This window comes from Cylas formicarius, unplaced genomic scaffold, assembly GCF_029955315.1.
Source record: "Cylas formicarius isolate icCylForm1 unplaced genomic scaffold, icCylForm1.1 PGA_scaffold_1__22_contigs__length_36826433, whole genome shotgun sequence".
Classification (NCBI taxonomy): Eukaryota; Metazoa; Arthropoda; class Insecta; order Coleoptera; family Brentidae; genus Cylas; species Cylas formicarius.
Genome location: NW_026844264.1, coordinates 13,475,509 through 13,497,834, shown reverse-complemented (window position 1 = coordinate 13,497,834; position 22,326 = coordinate 13,475,509). Strand labels below are relative to the sequence as shown.

The following is a 22,326-nucleotide window of genomic DNA, read 5'->3' as shown; positions in this document are numbered from 1 at the left end:
GATGGTTAGTATCTGTGATGAATTTGTTGGGGCTGTCGATGACAATAGTTTGTTTTGGCTGTGTTTTTGGACTTTAGAAGAACTTTCGAGACTGTCAATAGGGATATTTTAATAGATCAGCTAGAAAATGTGGGTATAAAGCACTTAGCCCTGGATTGGCTAAAATCTTATTTATCTGGCAGAATACAAAAAGTAAAGTGTGAGTCATCTGTGTTTGAGTCTATCTTGGTGGATCATGTTGTATATTAATTATCTAGCTCAAGTTGTGAAAAACAGCAAAATTACATTATTTGCCGACGATACCATAATATGTATCGTTGGTAGGAATATCGAAGAAATGCAGCGAGATATCAATGATGACCTCTATCGAGTGTTCCTATGGCTGTGCAATAATAATCTTACCATTAATGTCATGAAGTTCTGTTTGTATGGCAAAAAACATAGATTGAGTGGTGTAGATCTGGAGAGTGTTAATATTAATATAAATGGCGTTAATTTGTATTATGAGAAACATATAAAATATTTGCGAATTGTATTAGATCCACAATTAAATTTTGAAGCAGTGATTATATAATGAGAAAGTTCTCACAAAAGGTGGGTTTCATATCTGGAGCAGGCAAAAATTTAACAAGTTATACAAAATTGTTACTTTACAATAGCTTGGCGGCGCCACATTTGCAATGTTGTTCAACTTTATTGTTTAGTTTAGCTAACTATAGACTAACAGAACTTCAGAAAATACAAAACAGAGCAATGCGCACAATTGTAACGGGTAATAGATATTCACCTGAGATGACTATGTTAAATGTGTTACAAATATTAACTGTAAAGCAAAAAGTAATGTTTGATGCCTTTATATTTATATTTAAAATAAAAAATAAAATGATGCCGCCACATATTGGTAATAGGGTTAATTACTTTAAGAATGTTCATTACTATAACACTAGAAACCGTACTGATTTCATCCTAGTCAATCGCTGTAAAACTACACATATGTTGAATACCATTTTAAATAAAGGTTTGTTAGAGTTTAACAGGCTAGCAAGAAATATTAAAGAAGTGTGATAATTTAAATGCTTTTAAAAGATTAATTAAAACTTATGTATTGTCTGAAATTATTCTGATTTTTCTTTTATAATTGTTCTGTTGTTATATACTTTTGTTCTGTGTACTTTTGTACTTATATAAATTTTGCTATTGGCTCGTATATTTAAAATATATATTATATTAAATTATATTATTAAACTATTATATTATATTATTATAATATATTATATTATTAAATTATAACTTTATGCTAATTTTTTTTGAAATAAATCAACCAAACTGTCAATAGCCCAAAAATTATTTGACAAAGTTTCAATTGGTTTAAGCAACTCATGGCGGCAAAGGCCTTGTAAAAGTTTCCATTCGGAAAAATCGATAGATACAGTGGACGGCTTAAATATGCAACAAATTCATTTAAAAATCAGGTATTGGATTTTAATAAAAATTCTCGCACACTTCCAGCATAATTTTTTACAGTAAATAGGTCAAAAAGTAGAGGTCGATGCCAAGTTCGTTCCTTAAATCGAAAAATAGTTTTAAATCCATTTTGGAATTATATGTCAATTTTCACGCATAATTCATGTGGAATACCCTATGCCTATCTCTAAGTAGCTAGTACCAGTAAAGTTCTCAAATTTTTACAATTACGTTTCTATCAGTAAAGAAAGTCAATATGGGGCATCTAAATGAAACTCAGTGGATTGAAATTTTAATTTTTATTGGATGTGCAGACAAAACAGGAACTGATGCAGTTTAAGATACTGTTCAAACCAAGTTATCTCATCTTTAACAGTTTTTCATTTATGGCCAATAATTTATCCACAAAAACCGAAATTTTTAGGATCTTTTAGATTTTTTACCCATAAACGACACATCCTGCATATAATTCAAACAATGTTTGAAATTTCTCCCGGTGTATAAATTTTTACAATAGAGTTAATGGTTTTGGAAAAAATACTTGTTTTCTGAAACCATGCAGTACGTCGTAATTGTAAATGAAATCATCCCGTCCATGTTGAGTGCGAGATCCAGCAACTTCCACTTGACTTTTTTGAAATATCTCGAAAAGCGTGTGTGATAGACGAAAACCGCAAAAATAAAAATTGTAGCTCATGAAGCTGCCTACAGAACTTTATAAAGAAATTTTGATTTACGGCTATTAATTTTCTCCCGGAGTTTCTCTCAGGGTTTTTGGGATTTTTGCCCTAATTGAAAACCCTTTATATAATTGAAAAAATGCTTGAAATGAAGATTATAGTCCCGGATTTCCCATGATTCCTTATTCAAGAATTGTGCCAATTGGTTAAATAGTTTTTGAGAAAACGTCTTTCTTCTATAAGTCAAAATAACCAAACAAAAAAAATTTTTTTTTAAATACTTAGCATAATTTGATTGTGTTCAACTAGTTTAAATGTGGTGGACCTATACCTCCCTGCAGATCTGAAGTTGATAATTGCAAATTTAAGACACATGCTATTTGTATATTATAGCACGAAATATCCCGAATATATATCGAATATGTGGAAACGTTCAATGTAAAAGTTTTAGCTGTACATACGCTCGGTATGGTCATGTGAACGCTGACAACTGAAACGCAGTTTTCTAATTATAGCCAATTATCTTTAAAAGAAGAACCCACTTTTTATTTTTTGCACATTGCCGACGCACCTTATATTTTTTCAAACAATCTTATTAAATACTTCCCGACCCCTAGCAACCCCAGTTGCAGTCACTTTTCATAGTGATGTACGAAAAACAGAGGAAAATCGTAAAAAAAAGATGGATGCCAAGGTCCGATCCCAACCTTTTCTTGTGTCTTCTGTGTCTCGTGGGCTGTTTGACAGGAGCAAAATTTCAGCTTAAACCGTTCGGAAGTTATTCTCATTTATATGAAGCGTCGACAGAGATCAGAGAACAGAGAACAGATAACAAAGAACGGGGAACAGACAAAACATTAAAAACGTGTGACGCTGATTCCATATGTACCGATTGCGACGCTGTAGGACGCACCTTTGCCGAGATATGAATTTCATTGACAAAATTAGATTTTATTTATTTTATTTTTTATTTATTTTATTTTATTTAAATTAGATTTTTCTAAAGTAACAAGAAGTTTTTAATTTATTTAACGCAAGATATCTGGAAAGGCCCATTACAAGACCCACAGGGCGTAAACTTGAGATTAAATTGAAAGTTGAGCATAATACCCATCATGCATCTTCTGAAATAGCTTCATATAAGAATGTTTAATGGCCCCGGTTTGTTTATATGGTACCGTAAATAAACAAAATTGCAGGTATTGGAGTACAAATAACCATCGACAAAAAAGAAATGCCTGGGCAGAAATTTTGAATAACAAAATTATTGGAATTTGTTTGCTCTATTAAAATCTTACTGGAGTCCGATGTTTACAATTTCTTCAAAATGGCTTAATTCCTACTCTCCCAGTTTCTTTCGCAAATCCAAATCAGTGTGCCAGATAGATTTGGTTTGAACAGATAGTGGAATGGTAGATTGGAATCAATAGAATGGCCTGCAAGATCTCCAGGTATTATTATTATCAGAAGTGCATAACGCCAAATATTCTGAGTAATGTTTTGGAAGGGGTTTTACACCTATTGCCATATTGTCAAGAAGTTAATGATGGGTAGTTCTTATAATCGATCTTTCCGGATATTTTGCTTTTAACAAATTACAAACGCCTTCTTGGGTTCTCGGTTTATCTCCATACCCAATAAAATTTCAATTATCTGAGTTTCATTTAGATGCATCATATTCAGTTTCTTTACTGATAGAAATGTTGTGAAAATTTAAAAACTTTATTTCTACTTTAGTTTTTACAATAGGTGGAGTTAATGACTTGTCGCACCACTGTATTTGTGAACATTGCTATTTGTTATTGCGAAGCTATGGTAATTTAGAAATTGACCCGGTGAGTTGTTGATAGTAAACGTTTAAAAGAAACAAGTGAGTGCAAAAATGGAAATCACCCGTGAAGGCTTACGTTGGATGATTTATTATTATTTTGAAAAAGGCCTTACTTAACAACAAATTTTGGTAATGAAGCACCACCAGAGAAGACTGTTTACAATTGGTTTGTAGAATTTCGACATGTTCGTGCGTCCGTCTCTGATGAATGTCGAGAAGGTCGGTTAAAATCGGTTGTCATTCCGAGAAACATCGATGCTATGCTCAAAATGATTAAAGAAAACTGCAATACAATCGTTGAAATAATTCTCCTTTACGACAATTCCAGCTTCCATAAAGCGCTAACAAACAACAGTGATTTATCGATTAATTACTTTTTCTGAAGAAGCTATTGCGGACTTTCCATGTTTCTACAATATCAGCTTCGGAGTAGAAAAATGATGGTAGAATTGGTTTGAGCGTATGCAAAAATGTATTAAGAGGCAATATTCCGAAAAGCAATTAAACACTTTGTTTCGAACTTGTTCGTTGCTGTCTTACTTTTTGTAAAAACTTCAGAGGCAACCCTCCGTTCTAATTATTTACCTGTTCATTTCTTAATAAATTTTCTTTTTTTTATTCTTTTGCACATAAAAAATTAGAGGTAATTATATAGTATGCTATATGAATTATGCGTGAAATTTATTACAGAATTTGAAAACAGATAAAAAAAATGGCGTTCCATTAAATAAACTAACCAAAATTAACCAAACCACTACTTTTTAACCCAGTCTGCATATAAAAAAATAGGATGGGCATGTGATATAAAATTCACAATATGTCAGAAATCGTAAGGTATCTGTAAAATACAATAACAAAGTGTATATAACATTATAACATATAACATTGATATTATAATATTTTAAAAGTGTTAGTTTTGGTTACAATAAAAGGGCCATCCGGTAGAAAGGAAACGTCGTCAATGGGTAGCCAATTAAAATCTGTTATCAGCGAATTCGTTTAAAAAACGGTTACCTCTTTGGACCCGGCATCTCGTTTATAGCTTTACGCACAGTGGCCAATTTATTGCCGTGAATTTATACGCTTGTTTGTTCCAGGAATTTCATTGTCGAAATAAAAAAGCGCTTTGAAATAAAAGCCCCCGTTGCAATTCTTTTGCAATTCGGATATTATGTTCGCGAAAAAATACGAAAAGAAAATTTATTGTTTGGGGAAGTTTTTCGTTCGTCGCGGAATGGATGGGGCGCTTTCTGGAAATGTTCTTTGGAAGCATACGCCTACAAGCTTTTAAAAAAATTGGACAGAACTATCGCCTTGTGCGTAGAATAACCAAAAAAAAATGTCACCAAAACTTCGCGTTTTGGGTATGTTAGCGAAATCTGTTATCACTAGCAAGGATAACCATTGAATAGGAGACGAGGTGATATCAGCAGATTCGATTTTTTTTTCGCAATGGTGAAATATAATTTTTCTCATAAAACAGTTATTTTGTTTTGTTAAATAGTATGATAACCTTTTTCCCTTACATCCGACTTTCCTACTGTTTGACCGAAAATTTTAGAATGAGATGACTATCTTATTTGGAACCCAGTAAGAACACAATGGGTGGTAAGCATAAAATTGAGTATCTACTTTTTACTCACAATTTTTGAGTAACTACTTAAAAATGTCGGTATTTGCTAGCTTATGTGACTCGTTGTGTTCGCTCCTTAAGTAAAGACATAATTAGCCTGGAGAAACTGAATAATGCAGGAGTGGAACGTTGAATCATGAAAAAAGGATGAGGGTTGTTTTAGGTTTGGTTTACGTTATGTTGGTGATCCGTGATTTCGAAGTAGCGTAACAAAAGATGGTGTCCATCAATCGACGGTAACACGAACTGTTGCCGATGTCAACACATTTTGTGCACAAATCAAATTTTAGCTCTTGTATGGATGATCCACGGAATAAGGCACTAAGTGTCCATTTTTCCTTCCGGATGAATATGTCCATAGAAAAAACTTTGCTAATGTAAATGTGCAGGCAACATGCAATTGTTGCGAATAGTGCGCAAGTATGGGTATCTCTTGACCAGCAACTGTACATCATTCTAGAATTTGAAGAAAATGAAATTAATGAAACAGGGCTGGTGCGGTTTAATTCTAAGTCTCTGGGTATGGTACAGTTCCGCAGATCTTGAATCCTTTGAGGAGGGACACTTTTTGTGAAATATTTTGTGCATACCACAACGGTATAAATTCTCACTAACAGGCGTATTTACTTTTTTAAAAGAAACTTCCGCAGGCTGTGAAACCCAAATGGACGCGAGATAGAAATCAGTGTTGTATTTGATGATTTTAATAGACTCGAGAGCAAAGTATTAAATGCATGTATTTTGGTCTTAACCAATCAAATCTGGTATCCTGATATGTTTCGACCTGTTTCTCCGATGTATTCTTTGCCACAACAGCATGGTATACTGCAAAGATCGTCACCAAGACAGAGTGAATTGCCTACTCAGTAGGAATCCAGCAGGAGTGTACCTACAGGAATTATTTCTCAACAAAATATGAAGTCCATTTTCAGTATGCAACCCAATTATATGTTTGCATATCTTTCATACTTTTGATATTACACGCAACTTTGCTGCCTACATTAAAATTATTTTTTTTAAATTTCGCTGACGCTTGTGTAAACGTGGTAACATCTAGCTTAGTTTAAGTGTCACCACGTGTATATCATCTCATTTTTAGATTTTACTCAAGAAATAATGTAGATTTTGTTCAGGGTTCCCTACACCTAACTCATACAGTTATAGAAATAAAAATTAATTTTCTAGATTTGTTTTTGAAGAAAGATTTCTAGTTCCGCGCTTTAATTAAACAGAAATCAGGGCTCTAGCATTCTGGCATACCACTTTAGTTGAAACATACAGGGAGTTTCAGAAATAAAATTTTCTAGGAATGTCTAGGAACTCGGTTAATGGAGTTTTTTTTTAAATTCTTTCATTTTCGGATTCTAGATTTCCTTATACCTATGTCTTATTACAATGAAAATAATTTTAATTATATACAGAATAAACTTCGTAAAACCTCATTTTCATTTAATTTCAGTTTCTTTCCACCAGAAGGTGGATAGAGATGTTCGATCTAAGATTATTTCATGCATAGAATCTCAAAGTAAAATTGTACGTTTAATAGGTTATCTACTGTGCGGCACCCGTTATACTAAAAATTTCGCATTGTTTAGTCATTTCTAACAAGTACTCGCTAAGTACATATTTTTACCCTATACTCACCAAGAGTGAATATAATACCTTTTCAAATTCAATGTAAATTCAATTCAAAAGTAAAAGAATTTCCAATGAATGAAAATAACCGATGAGTTATTTATTTCAATATTGTTCTAGCGAATTTATTAAATAAAATATATTTAAATGTACAAAAAAATAAAACCTTGATTACCGGAGCTGTATTATTATTAAATTAGAACCCAAATTAAACGCAGGTAGGTCAGATAAATATTTTGACCGTCATAGTTTTTTGATTTTCGCCAGGAAACGTTTTTTTTTTATATTTTTAAAGTGGTAATTTTCTTTTGACCCTGTTTTGATCATATCTATGTACGAAATAAATAAAATTCAGTTTTCCAAATTGAAAACTTATAATGTCACATGCCACACGTCACTCAGTGAATGTATTCGTGTTGTTCTGCCTAAATGCACCTAAAACTAATGGTCATAGAAAAAATATAGAATGCAACACATTTGACAAAGTTTTTGTGTCAAAAGTTTATTTGGCTGGTTAATAAACAATTGCCAAAACAAAACTCGTAACTGCAATGCGGTTTGTTACACTTGTTGTATAATTTACTCTTTTCTACTCCACGCAAAAATGACGCAAAAACTAATGGTCGTAGAAAAAGCATAGTGTGGAACACGTTTGCTAAACTTACAAATAAACTCGTGACTCAAATGCCGTTTACCATGAGCATACACTTAGCATTGATTTGAAGAGACATGGAATATCTAGAGAGCCTACGTTCAACATTTGTATTATTTTGCCAGTACAGTTCTCCGAGGATTTACTTTTACGGAAATAAGGCGTCACTGTGTCGACACAACTTAAGCGACCAAACATTTTTTCGAAAAGATAGCTAACTAACCAAAACTAAGAATCCCAGCGGCTACCAATGAAATCAAAGCAATCAAGAGCTTTGTGTTTCTTAAAAACAATGCAAGCTTTTCAAACTTGCAGTTCTTAACCAAAAGCTCACAAAACACGTCGAAATTATCGAAGAATTATTATTGTTCTCTAGTCATTTTTGGAAGTTAAATATAATTTTGGATTTCGTCAAATATAACTGTAATGGCACAGGCGTGACAGCGTGAGAAAAGTTTTACAAGAGAAAAAGAGGACTAGTAATGATAATAATAAGACAATATTTTCAATATTTCAATTTCCATAAAAAAGGCCACAGGCTTGTAAAATATAATGTCTGTCAAAATCTGATCATTTTTTTTATAAAATGGTAGGAGAAAACGGTTTAACCTTCTATACTCAGTGACTACGGAATGTTGATACGCAATGAAATAAGCAACTATGCCCATTTTATCGATCCGTCACGATTTATGTTTGCCGAATGGTTTAGCATTTTGATGTACCTGTATAGTATATCGTCTTGACGGAAATTATCGAAATAACCTGCCCACGGCAATGAAACACCTGTTTAGTACGTATTGTAAGACAAGGCTGAAGGATAGAATTTTAACATATATAATGAATTTTATATAGAGATTAAATATTCTATTATGCTTATTAAGGTATAATAAAATCACTTTAGTAATAATACAAAATACGATGACGTCAAATATATATAAATTATAAATAATTCCCTATAAGTAAGTTTTTTTTTTAAATCTAATTCTGTTTCGCTCTCAGAATCGTCAATAAGATTAATTATAACCGGCTCAATGTTATTTTGCATGCAAATGTAAAAATCTTTGTTAAAATGTACTGTACTGCATTTTCAGCCCTCAGTTCTGTATTTTTTTGATTTCATTTGATTTTATTTGGTGCCGAAAATGTTCTATCGTAAAACAGGTCCCATCTATTTGGCTAAGTTATCACATAACAGCATATGAATTTAACATTTCCAAAAGTTGTTATAAATTTATTATAACTGGATTCATAACAAATATCTAATGAATATTCTTTAATTTCAGTTGATGCACATCATGAATGCTTGCGTTATCCATTATAATGATCCTGTTATCCGGAATATTTTTTAAAAGATAATTTTGAAACTAGTTTTCTGCACTAAGTACAAGAACAGAACTTTTTGCAAACTAGTTTCAAAATTATTTTTTTAAAAATATTCTTACCATATTTTGTTCACTACTATCCACACGGTAAAACTTAAAATCATTACTTTTTTCTTCAATTCAACGATTCACTGTTAAAAATTTGCTTTATTTTATAGTATGCAGGTTTCTCTTCAAGATGTTTGTTTAATGAATCTTCTAGTTATTCATTCATCTAGATTTTTCACTTTTTTTGCAATAAATTAATTAATAACCATATATGTAAAATGTAAATTCTTCATAACTTGCTTTTATTACTGGAAGAAATTTCCTCGTTTTAAATACGGTTTACTACACACCGTAGTGCTTGGCGGATTTGTTTGGTACAATATGTTATGACGGTATTATGGGGCAATAGGTTGGCATTTCATTGTGTAAATTGTCTAGATGAGATTTACATCAAACGAGTCAACTACCATCTAGTCGGTACAGGACATGATTTTCCAAAATGAAACAACTAATTTCGAGGAACTGAAAATGGGAACCGCGTGTACCCATGCGTGAAAAATGGGAAACTCGGATAATACGGGCAGCGCAAGTGTAGACAAAGCAAATACATGAATAGAGATAAAGCGACAAGATGAATTTTTGCGATGCAATAACTCCTAAAAGTCTTACTTGTAAGTTGTTGTGGTTGAAAATTCGGGGATTGTCTTAAAAACATGTAGACCGGTGATCCAAAAAGAAAGAGAATTCTAGAAAAAATTTTCTACACAAATAGAAATATTCCTGTGATTATAATAATTTTGGAAATAGCAACATAAAAAATTCACCTCAGCGCTTTCTGTATGTAAGACAGCGCAATATGTAACCACTAGAGGTGTTGTAAATTACATGAACATAACCATGCTATATTTATTCTTTGCAAATAAATAAATTGAAACTGAATTTATTGTGCGGAATGAAGCTACGGTCCAGAAGTGACGCTTTAGAAATATCCCGAGCAGGCGTGATTCAAAGTGCGCAACTTTTAATGAAAATGGACGTTAGCTAGTGATTTAAAACGAATTCGCGTCCAAGACAAAGAAGCTGTCAATTGGAAGAGCAATTTTCCGCCTTGCATCAAAGTCTTTCGTTTCGTTCCAAAATGCAAAGCACCTGCTTAGAATTTCAATTTCAACTTCGATAGAAGTCTCCTATGTGTTTAAGTCAACTAACAAGAAAAACTTTGTCCCTTATTTATTAACTGGCGATTAATTCGGAATTTATTTTAATAACCATTTAAAACAGAAAACTGTATTTATCCGCCATTTTACAGCGGTATGTCTAGCTAATGGTTGAATTTTTCCATTGTGAACAATGAATTTCACCCTTAAGTTTTACGCATTTGTTTTGGATAACCATTAATATTTTATGCTGCAGAGTCAAATTAACAAATACAGCAAAGAAAAGGATCAAGACTAAACGGCCAATTTATAATCTGAAAAAAAAATTTTATACTTCAGAACCTGAGAAGTATAGAGTGACAGTATATATCTGTAGAAACTGGTGAAAAAATACTTCCCCAAATTTTTAAGTTTTAGTTCTCAATACAACATTTTCGTAATATTGGGATATCTTGCATAATTTTAATTTCTCAAATTCAAAAGAATCCACTGCTAAAATCAACTCTTAGGTAAAAGTTTTTTTAGAATAAGAATATTTAGAAATTAAATACAGTGTGTTTCAAGAAGTTGTTTTAACCGAATTGAACTTTTTGTTTGACAAGGTTGGACCTAAAGAGTTCCAGTTTTAAAAGTGACTACTTACGCTTATAGTGCTGGAAGTGAAGTGCCATGTTCATTGCTATGGCTTGGACAACAACAGTCTCGTGAATCAAATGTGGGGTCCTTACTTCTTCGAGGAAAAGGGTGCTACTGTTACGGTAAACGCAGATCGGTATTGTGCCATGCGAGGGAACCATCTACGGCACAGAGTCCAATGAGTCCACACACATCGTTGTTCGGAGAAAAATATTTTCTGGGAATGTTGTTTCTTTGCGGGGAGATATCGGGTGGCCTCCGAACTCACGGGATTTAACCTCGAGTGAATTTTTCTGTGTCGCTAGAGGTGTTCCAACATCGCCTTTTAAGATCTTATGGAGGCGATAATTTAGGAAATTGCTGCCATTCCACCTGAGGTGATGGTGGAAAATTATAAAATTATTATAAAATTATTCAGGCACCACTTAAGAGATGTAATTTGCAATGTATATATGCTTACTAGCAAATAAACTGTTTTTTATATTTTGATTAGTTTAGTTTTTATTATCTTTCCGTATTTCTTTCTGATCCACCCAGTACGAAATCGCTTCTAAAATGAGGCAATTTAGAAAGTGCTTTATCCACACATTTTGGGGACATCCTGTACAATCCCCCAATCATCAATCTTGTTAACAAGACTTAATTGTCCATCACGAAAATATCGTAATTATTACGTCTAGCCATTGCCATTTCAGTCCGAAATTCGAACCCCTAAAGCAACCAATCACAGTTTGATCGATGGCCTGACCTTTTTTGACTCGGCGAAATATTAATAAGTTAAAAGGCAACTTCTTCCCATAAAAAGGCGCCATGGTAGATTGATTTGTCGTTTTCACAGAACTAATGAATCTTCCGAAGTTCATCAATTCGCTATTGTTTTCCCCTTTTTGGAACGGATGTAGCAAGATTTTTTTTATTACGATATTTGATTTTCACCGCTCAAGACAAATAGTATCCGGTACTCTCGATCGGAAGCGTTCGACGAAAGACTTTTCAGATTCGTTAATGATTTACTGAAGCTTTTATGCTTTTTACCTTTTTACGAAAAATGATATCGCTAATTATAAGTGCGCACGTTACCGTGCAACGAGATTCATTAATAAAGTATTCAACACTTTTTAATTTATTGCTGCGATTTAGAGCTTGAAGCAACGTGGCTCGTCCTTTATTGTTTCGGTGGTAAAATCATTTTAAACATTTCACTTAAAACGCTATTTAAAAGCTAGATAACTCTGTAATTTGCCCGTATTTTTCTTGTACTATTTATCAAAAAATGCAGCAGGTTTTGGGTTCTCATAAGCTAGTTTTTCAAACAGAAAAAGTGCATTGTAGGGCTGCATTTTGCACTCCTCAATCGCCTTCTTATATCTCAATCTATTTTATATGATATTAACAAGATAATTCATAAAAAATCGTGTTGTTGTAAAACATTTAGCACATTGTTTCTCGAAAATGCAGCAAATCAACTATTCAATCCCACGTATCTAATCTTGGGTTACCCTATATTTTGTTCAAATTGAAAACTCCAATAAAAGATCTATTTCTATCACATTTGAATTTGCAGTAAGCTCAAATTCTAGAACTAGTTTATCAAAGTATTGGTTCGCAATTTGCCAGAAACGTGTAACCAGCTATCTACCTTTATTTTTCCATAAGATATACACATAAAGGGAACGCGAAATTTCAAAATAAAACCCAGACACGCAAAAAAATATTGCCTGCTATTTCTAGTTATGTCAATGCAAACCACTCCGGTTTGTTTGTTGGTTGTTTATGTACAGGTGAAAACATCATTCATCTCCAATTTTGCGCTGTTTTTCGAATACTACACCTTTGTTCCTAATTGTTTTATTATATTTCGGCACTTAAAAACACGACTAAAATTGGAAATAAAAGATAAACACTATTAGGATCAATGTCCCGTCATTGGGAGACCGCCTTAACCAAAACAAATGGGGTAAGTAGATGTTGCTCTTTGTTATGCATCTTTCTGGGGATATACAATCGAAGCTATCCTACACTACTTAAATGTGCAACATATGGGCCTTTTTTAATTAAATACTCCACAAACATTAAATTTATTGCACTTTGTATTATTCCGAACGCTATGCAGGCCAGGTGCTTCTATGCTCGTCGTTATAAGGTATGTCGTAATAGCCCTCCTCTAAATATGTGGCCCGTTTTTCAGTGTTCAAGTAAAAGTATGTATTCAGGAAGGTTGATTCACTTCATTGTCGACTGATTATATAGCGGTGTAATAAATGTAATGGACGTTGATTTTAATGCTTCAATTCTCGTTTTCTAGTGCAATATAAAAAATAATCTCAACATAACTATTAAATAGGATCACTGTCGAAGCAAGCTACAAGCTAAAGATCCACATTATCAGGTCATTATTTATACGTACTTCAGTTAACTGTTGCCAGTAGAACTTTTTAATTATTTTGTGTCTATTTATCTTGAGTTTCGATCTCTTGAAGTCTTTTCAATAAGGATTTCTGCAACAGCAGCTTCATGGAGGACAGAGATTTTCTAGTGCCGAGTCCTTTATCAACGAGTAGGTCATAAAATATAAAAATCGCATAATAGTAAAGTACCCTTGGTTTTAAAAAAATTAGAATTTTGTTAGGAAAGTTATTTAGAATTAAAATCGAAAATTAATCGGGCACAATTTTGTGCAAATTCGTGCTAATTGCAACAATATTGAAGACATACTGTAAAATTTCGACACAATTTTGCATAACAAGTTAAAACATTAGCCATAATAATAGGCACATAAAAATCTCTAATACAAAGTGCACACGATATACCAACTAAAAGCAAATATTACCACATTAATGTCCCAGAAGTCGACTCTATCCAAACAGCTAACGCAATTTGAATATCACAAAACCCACAAATTCTAGCCAAACTTCGTTTTATAATCGGTGCACCATAATTCGCCCATCGGGAGGTAATGGAACGTTACACGACCCCATTAGTATCTCCAATGGCGATCTCTAAATTTTAACTAGTCCGTTAGGACAGCTGATTGTAAATCATTTAATCTCGTTTAATATTTCACCGTATGGACTCCATTGTTGGGGACAATTCCATTTGAGCGGCACGAGATGAAATTGCTAACCCACGGCCCCAAAAACACCGTCGTCCTCCTTTTAACATCTCAATCAGAACGAACAATTGAATACCGAACGCAGGACGAAAATGGCATGGACAATGGAAAACTAAACAGACCGAACGAAGCCCGTAATCTTTTCTTTCATCGTTTTAGTTTTGGAGAGCTTGTTAAGTGGGCATTAAAATGGAAAGCAACAATCTGAAATGCAAGATGTAATGCTAGTAAGAAAATAAGATGAATTTAATGTAGGGTTTCTGCGTTCCCGTCTTCATTTTGATTTACTGCAGTTTCTCGGAAATACGATATACAGAAAATTAATTGTATTTTCTAAAAAGGGAATTGGGCTGAATGGGTGTTTCCACTATTGCTTGATTTTTGCTTTTACCATATTTGCTGGAGTTGTAATATTTGATAGGTATAGCCCTAGGCTATCTGAGAAAAGTGCAGATTAATAAAATAGGAAATTCCGTACAGTCCCGCACAATTTCATATGCGTAGATAATCTTTCTGAAATAAAATTATTTTTGATACCGCCTTGCCTTTGTTTTTGAAAATTCCAGACACACCACAGACTTGATGAATCTTGAAACCAAAATTGTAATTTTAGATTTAATTTTAATGGAGCTTGGTGAAGATATATAGATATAAACTAGAAAAATTGTATTGAACACTTTTATAAATAAATATATGTTGTGAGAAAAGCATAACAATTGTTTGCTGGCGACGAAGCTTGAGAACTATAAAGCAGTTCTAAAAAGTGCGAAATAAAATCTTTTCATCTTGATGAACGTTATATAATCCTAAAAATGTGGCAATAGCAAACGGGTATTAAGTTTGCTAACCTTTCAGTCATACTATAAGGCAGATAACACGAAGATATGAATTTGGATGTTTTTGAAGACTATTTTGTTGAAATGACAAGATATTTTTCGGCGTACAAAATCAGCCGGCAGTTATGGATAACGCAAAATATCACGCACAGATAAGAATACAACTTCATCTTGGAGAGAACAAGAAAGATTCGACTAGTTCAGCAAAAAAAATAATGAATTTGAAGTGGATAAATAAAGAACCACTACTTATAACAAATTTACACAAACATGAGACAAAACAGGACGTTCAAAATGAAAACCCTTAAGTTATTGTTTGATAAAGATATTGATAAAAGTGATAACAAGGAACTGACGACAAGCAGTCCGCCATCTCATAAAGAAGAGGCGAAGGGTCTCACCGCATCAAGCTAGATCCAAGTTGCTAAATTTTTTATAATTATCGGTTCTCTATCAATATTTTAAAAGTAAATTTAATTGCCGAAATTTTGTTAGTATACACTAAGATATTATAGGAAAGATTGCATTTCAATTGTTGTGATGATGGCTGGCTGAATAATTTGATGTTAAGAAATTGGTAAGAGATTTTTTTAATAAATGACTTTATTCTTAATTATTTTTGAGCTAATGACCCTTGAAAAGAGATATCTTGGTCCATTTGGAACAATTTAAAGCCAAATAGTGTTGGGGTTGGTTAATTGACCATTTCTTAATTGACTATTGAAAAAATGTTTTAAATAACATTTTGCAATTGTAGTGTGATATCCAATTTACCTATAACTCTCTTCAAGGAATATCCGAATACGATACTTAGCGACAATAAAAATAGATAAATGAATATAAATTTCATGGAATTTTTAAAATTATTCGTCAAGTAAAAAAAATTTAACCGGCCAATTCCACAACCCTAGAGCCAACTGACTTTTACATTCCAATATTTTTGACACGTGATGTGTTTTTCAAGCTGTAAAAATATAAATATGTAAAAGTTATTTTTGAATTCTTTAGTTTTTATAGGCGTTTGCAGTAGACAAAATGCAACCAAATAAAATTTTTCAATTCTCAATACCTTAAAAACCATTGCTAATATAGCCAATACGACCATGAACAAAACATATCGAAAATCTTAGGGAATTTCCATAATTGCAACAATATTTGAAGGAAAACCTTTTTTTTGGACACATTAAAATGGGTGATATTAATTTTGGATGTAAGAGGAAAACGCTTACAACTTTGTGGTGGCGAAATATATATGATACGTTATATATGGTAAATTACTTCCTATATTATATTAAAATAAAGTTATCTCCCTTTTACAAATATTCTATCGAAACGCCTTTGGCACCATTTTCAGTGTTGGTTGCTGGGATAACAGGTAAAACCCATCAACTGACCCGATTGCGGGTGGCACTACCTACACTCCGTAAATGGGAAGAGTTTTGCAATGAAATCAACGCCGTCATATATTATTTATATTTTGACTGGTTTACAAAATTACGATAATAATGTAGACGTCTGTTTTTAAAAAAGAAATAAATACTTATAGAGGGAAAAACTAGGGACTAACAAATTTATGAAAAATGTGTGCATGGTGACTTCTGTCGTAATATTTGTAAAGTTTTTTTATTTTCGCTTTACTAAAGTCATTAATTTCCTCGCGACAACAAACCTTTAAAAAGGACCCCACTACGATCTTATTACAACTAAGAAATTTCTTATATGACTTTTCTTGTGGGATTGTGAGCTAGGAACTGCTAGGGCACTGATTAATCTCAGACTGAAACCATTCTATAACAAAAAACAGCTGCCCTGAATCTACACCAAGCTTGTTTTTACCAAGTAATAATTTAAGGATCCACTTTCGCAGGTGTATATTGAAAACGTATTCAGATTGTTAAATTTTTTGAAATCAGATTGTCGAAAACATCCTCCCCGATATATCGTTTTGTTTTACCAAGTGAAAAACTTTGAAACTAAATGCCAAATAGGAAAAGAGCGCATCGCATTCAATGTTGACCCACTATTCCGCTCCGCATGGAATAACTAAAAAGCACGCGAACTAAAAATCATTCAATAATTCAGTTCAATTATTGCTTTTAGGTAAAGCACGAAAGTAGAATTACCATCGTCTACTTTGGAATTTCCTTTCGTGTTTCTGAATATCTATATATAAATAAAGCAACATAAGTAATTAACTCATAACTTCTGGCGTCTGAGATGCCTTCGTAAAAATTAAGTATGAAAATCTTTATCGAAAACTATTAGTTTAAATATGTCAATATGAAAATGTAAAATTAATCAAAAAGCTAAATAAAGCTTTTGTTACATAGTTTTATGTAGAAGTCACTGGCGTGCACAACAAATTTTCTACTTTTTTTGAGTTATAACCCAAGTATATATGCTTTAGAAACTGATATATTTTATTAAAGTGCCTTATGGTTGTTGATGAGACTGATTAATAAAACATTATTAAAGGCTTCGTATCAAATGTGTCTAATCATGGTCATAAGTCAATATTTATAAAACTATGTATGCTTGAGCTAAATTCATTTAATAGTTGTTTTAAAAAGGATTTTATTGGGGATGCAGGATATCATAATAAAAATAAAATTTTGTTTTTTGTAAGACTTTTATAGCAAGAATTTATAGTTGTTCTGGAGATTTACCTTCAAAACAATTTGCATGTTGCCTCATTTTTGCCTTAAAGGTCATTTTATTTATTGACGCTTGAAATAAAATAATGAAACAGCTAATAAAATAAAAAGCGCTTTAAAATAGCAATTTTATCTTACGCGACATTCTTTAATACTAATCTATTTTTTTATGCTAATTCAGAATTGAGTCTACTGCAAAGCTATAACATGCCGGGCCAAATTTCTAATTGGAAAAAAAATTAAACGAATTTTAAATTCATCTTAAGATACTGTAAATCAAATGGTTGTGACATCATCTATCGCTGATCACAATTAGAGCCGAGATAGTACCAATGTCGATTCAAGTGACGAAAAAGATACCACACAGCTCTCCGAAAGCAGTAAAAATATTAAGGTGAATCAACGCATCCGACCATGGGCTGCTTCCTGCAATATCAGTTATTTTTGCCGATGATAACCAACAATAATTATGAACTCTTGAACAGGAATTGATGGGTTCGGTAAAAGTAGCCTAAATGTTTCACAGCAAATGACTATAAAAACAAAAAGACAATAATTTCCATACAAAATATAGAACATTAAGAAATATTTGAATTTTGACAACATTGTGGCTGTTGAAATAGAAATAGGTGCGCAACTAGAGAAACAAATTTGTTTTCGCGAATACTTTTATATAGGTAAATGATACAGTGTCCTCGTAAATGATGGAACCCCATTTTATTTTTGTACCATGGTGAAATTTGGCATACACGTATATAATCAAAATGTGAAAATGACAGCAGTCTTTTCACGTTCTATTCGCATACCCATCTTGAATACATTTGATGCTTCAGTTTTTGCAAGATGGTCAAATGAATGCTTGCAAATGCTTTAATACTTTTCTATTATTTGAACTTAGCATAAATTTTAAAAAAATAGTTTTATCATTTTATCAACTATTTTATTAAATGTTCCTAACGATATGCAAAGTTTCTCAGGGAATTACACTGCAAACATTTCTCAACTCCGTCTTTCTGATCTTTAACTGAATTTTGTTTTGTAACATAAATTTCACTTTTTAGATATTCCGAAAGAAAAAAGTCCAGGGGTCCTGTTAGGAAAAGTCCTGCTGAAAAACTTTGTCTCTTTGAAATTCATTTTAGTTGTTCGTCTGGCTCTCTCTGATGATGTATTTACAGGAAATCTTACAATCTTACAATAATTATAATTATGTCTTTCCAAAACTGAAGAATCAAATGTTTTCAAAATTGGTATGCGAATAGAACGTCAAAAGACCTTTAAAAAGAAGTGTCACATGACCCCTCAAAAATTAGTCAGTTTAATTATATACGTGAATGCCAAATTTCACCGTGCTATATAGAAGGGTCAAAAATTAAAGGGGGTTCCATCATTTACGCGGGCACTGCATATCAGAATTGTGTTAATTCAAATTCAGTTTAATTTTATAGGTATGTCGTAAAGGATAAAAATGATTTAATTCAAGTCGCCACGTTTTCCATTATTGAAATCGAAATGAACTTCATATTTGAGGCAACCATCTTGTCATAAATAGGAAAAATGACATTAATATCAATAAAGTCTATCAAAAGTTTCGATTGTAAGATCGGATTTGGCATTCAGAGTGTAATAGAACGGCAAGCAATGCTTTATTAGAAACAAAAAAAAAATAATATGGATAAAATTCAATTTAAGCCAAATTCTGTAAACTTTATGAAGCCGCCATCAACCCAATAATTTAGGAGAGCATTAGAGGAACATTTAAAAAATAATTTTTGTCGGCATTATTATCTTATAAAAATAAAAATATTTTTGAATTAAATAAAAGTAATAGAAAAACTAATTTTTTAAAAATGCAACCAGTCCAATAATTTATCTCTGGACGAATTCACGTTGATCTCAAATATGCAGTTGCACTAAAAAAAATGATTTTTAACTGTTACTATTTTTTTAAAAAATGTTACTACTTGGATCACCCTATATAATTTACCGTGAAAATCAAGTGTCTGTCATTCAAAGAAATCTAGTACAAACCCTTGTAAAAAGCGCAAAAAAAAAGTGAAATAAACGAGAGTGTGTGTGTGTGTGTGTGAGAGAGAGAGAGAGAGAGAGAGAGAGAGAGCGAGCTAGTACAGCTTCTTCTTCTTCTTCCTGTGCCTTATCCTCAGTGGACGTTGGCGATTACTATGGCCCATCTGATTTTATTTGCTGCAGCCCGAAATAGATCCATAGATGTCATTCCCGTCCATTGTCTTAGATTTCGCAGCCACGATATTCTTCGTCTTCCAGGACCTCTTTTGCCGTTAAGCTTGCCCTGCATAATAAGCTGGAGTAGGCTATATTTCTGGTTTCGCATAACATGGCCGAAGTATGATAGTTTGCGTTCCTTGATTACGTTTAAGACCTCTTTTTGTTTTCTCATACGCTGTAGGACGGCTTCGTTGGTTACGCGGTAGGTCCATGATATTCTAAGCATGCGTCTGTAGCACCACATCTCAAATGCTTCCAGACGTTTACATGCAGCGTCGGTTAGAGTCCAAGCTTCCACCCCATGTGTTAGTATTGAGAAAACGTAGCATTTAAGAACTCTGACTCTGAGGTGTAAGCCTAGTACAGCTACTTGCAGTATTTGATCTGGTAACTTGTCATTTCAATTTGAAAACATTGTATTTACATCTAAGCCTGAGCATCTATTTTTCAATGCTGCTATAAAATCATTGTATAAGTATTTTGTAATACTGTTTTACCGCGAATAACCTTTTCAAACGATACTTATACAATAATTTCATAGCATTTTTAAAGAACACAGAAACGTTATTTAGAAACATCCCGGACCTCACTTAGGGATCTATTAAAAAATTTGCGCCTTTTCCATGTTTATAAGCGCCATATTAAAGGTTATGAGTTATTTTTAAAATAAAAGTGTTATATTAAAAGTAGTTATATAGTAAGGTATATTTATTAATTACTACTAACATTTCTTTCACTTTCTTCACAATTTTCTTCAAGTTGAAGTTGACTAAAGGATTTTTGTGAATGCCAGCGAACCCTATCTAAAAACAATGCGTTTATCTTGATTTCGTTAATGAAAGTTGTCAAACTATCCAAATATGAGTTTCGCTATGTATTTTAATTGGTCCTACAAATTGGCAATCTTAATAAAAATAGGATCCATTAAAATAACAAAGTAGCGTTAAATTTCCTTTGAACTGATCTCTTACTCTACACGGCGCTGAATCTACGCTGAAAGTTGTGCAAAGAACAATCATTAGTTTTTATAAAACTTCTGGATTTCTTCTGAACAAGCCAACAGGGTGATTGGCGAAACGTTAGCTAGCTCGACTCAACAAAAACCGACGCAGGAGGAATCCAGAAGTTTTATAAAAAGTATTACAGTAACCTGTGGAAGTTTCTTTGAAAAATTAACAACAATTAGCGTTTCAAGTCAGGTAGAGAAGATACGCTTTAAAATACACTTTTCAAAAGGTATAGAGTAATTTCGTTTCCGTCGTCTTTTGCTTCACAAGAATGGCGCAAAAACTATCTTGTAGTCTTTAAAGATAACTGAAATACCTTGCAAAAGTATCGTACATCTGTTGTCGTACAAAAACAAAAACATCCGTCGGAGCGATGCGACAAGTCAGCGGAAATAAACACACTATTTAATTAATTTCCTACTTTGGTCGTAAATTATTGCAGGAGGCAATAAATTTCCCCCAAACAAGGACGTTCTAAACTTAAAGCACCATCTTAAACACTCCAGAGAAAATAGCAAAATGTAAGGTCAAGTTTGGGGTACGATAAATTTTCTCTTAAAATGAAACTTATCCTGTCACTCCGCGCTGTTGCCGTCTCGACTACGAGTTGGATCGCCAGCGGCGTGCCCGTGTTCACTCAAACTGACACTGAATAGGAGACATTAGCGAAACCGTACACGTTGGTTTGCGGCGGAAAAAAAGGGGCAACATTTAATTATCTCCGAATTTAATTTCAGTTTCTGGCTGGTGGCCGTCTCTTTCACGAAACCTCGACGTTGAGCTGAGAGAATTGGGAATCGTGCCGAAATACTTTTTCACGTTCGACAAAAACAGCTCACGACGACACGTAGAAAATAAACTACGGATACTGAAGACCAAACCTTGCAGGGGTAAGTGGTGGCAATTTCGTTAATTACGTTGATGTTAGGTTGTTTTTTCTTCTTTGGTGATTGGAAAAGGTGAACGATTTTCTTTGCTGATTTCCTACTGATGCAGGGATGGGGTAGCTGCGACCATTTCACTGTTTCAGAATTTAACACAAGGACTTCAAGAGAGCATTTATCAGTCAATAACAGGCCACTTGTTCATATTAACGTGAGTCGTACGTATCTCGTTTTTTTTTCCGAATGACTTGAAAAACTAAAATAAATAATTTTATTGTAAGTACAATAACTTGAAATAAACAATACCAGATTTATGAAACAAATTTTTGAAGTTTTTATAAAGTCGGTTCCTAATTTTTATTTTAAAGATGGAGCTAGATACAAAAAAAATGTTTCATTTTTGATTGCTTGATCTAAATATATATTAGTTTAATCACGCTCTGCGGCATCACTGGATTATCAAAAAATAAGAAACAGATGAAAGAGAAATAAAATTTTGTCAAAATGAGCAAAAAATGTCAAAATAAA

The 22,326-nt window shown here is 32.9% G+C and overlaps 1 protein-coding gene across 2 annotated transcripts in view; it reads left to right on the top strand.

Annotated features, from left to right (window-relative positions):
• The window catches only part of LOC132696079 (retinal guanylyl cyclase 2), a 134,853-nt gene that overhangs the window by 33,994 nt on the left and 78,533 nt on the right, over positions 1-22,326 (top strand). For both annotated transcript variants that reach the window (XM_060660659.1, XM_060660658.1), the window contains exon 5: positions 21,652-21,804. In XM_060660659.1, coding sequence (XP_060516642.1) covers positions 21,652-21,804 — 153 coding nt within the window. The remainder of the gene's footprint in view (positions 1-21,651; positions 21,805-22,326) is intronic.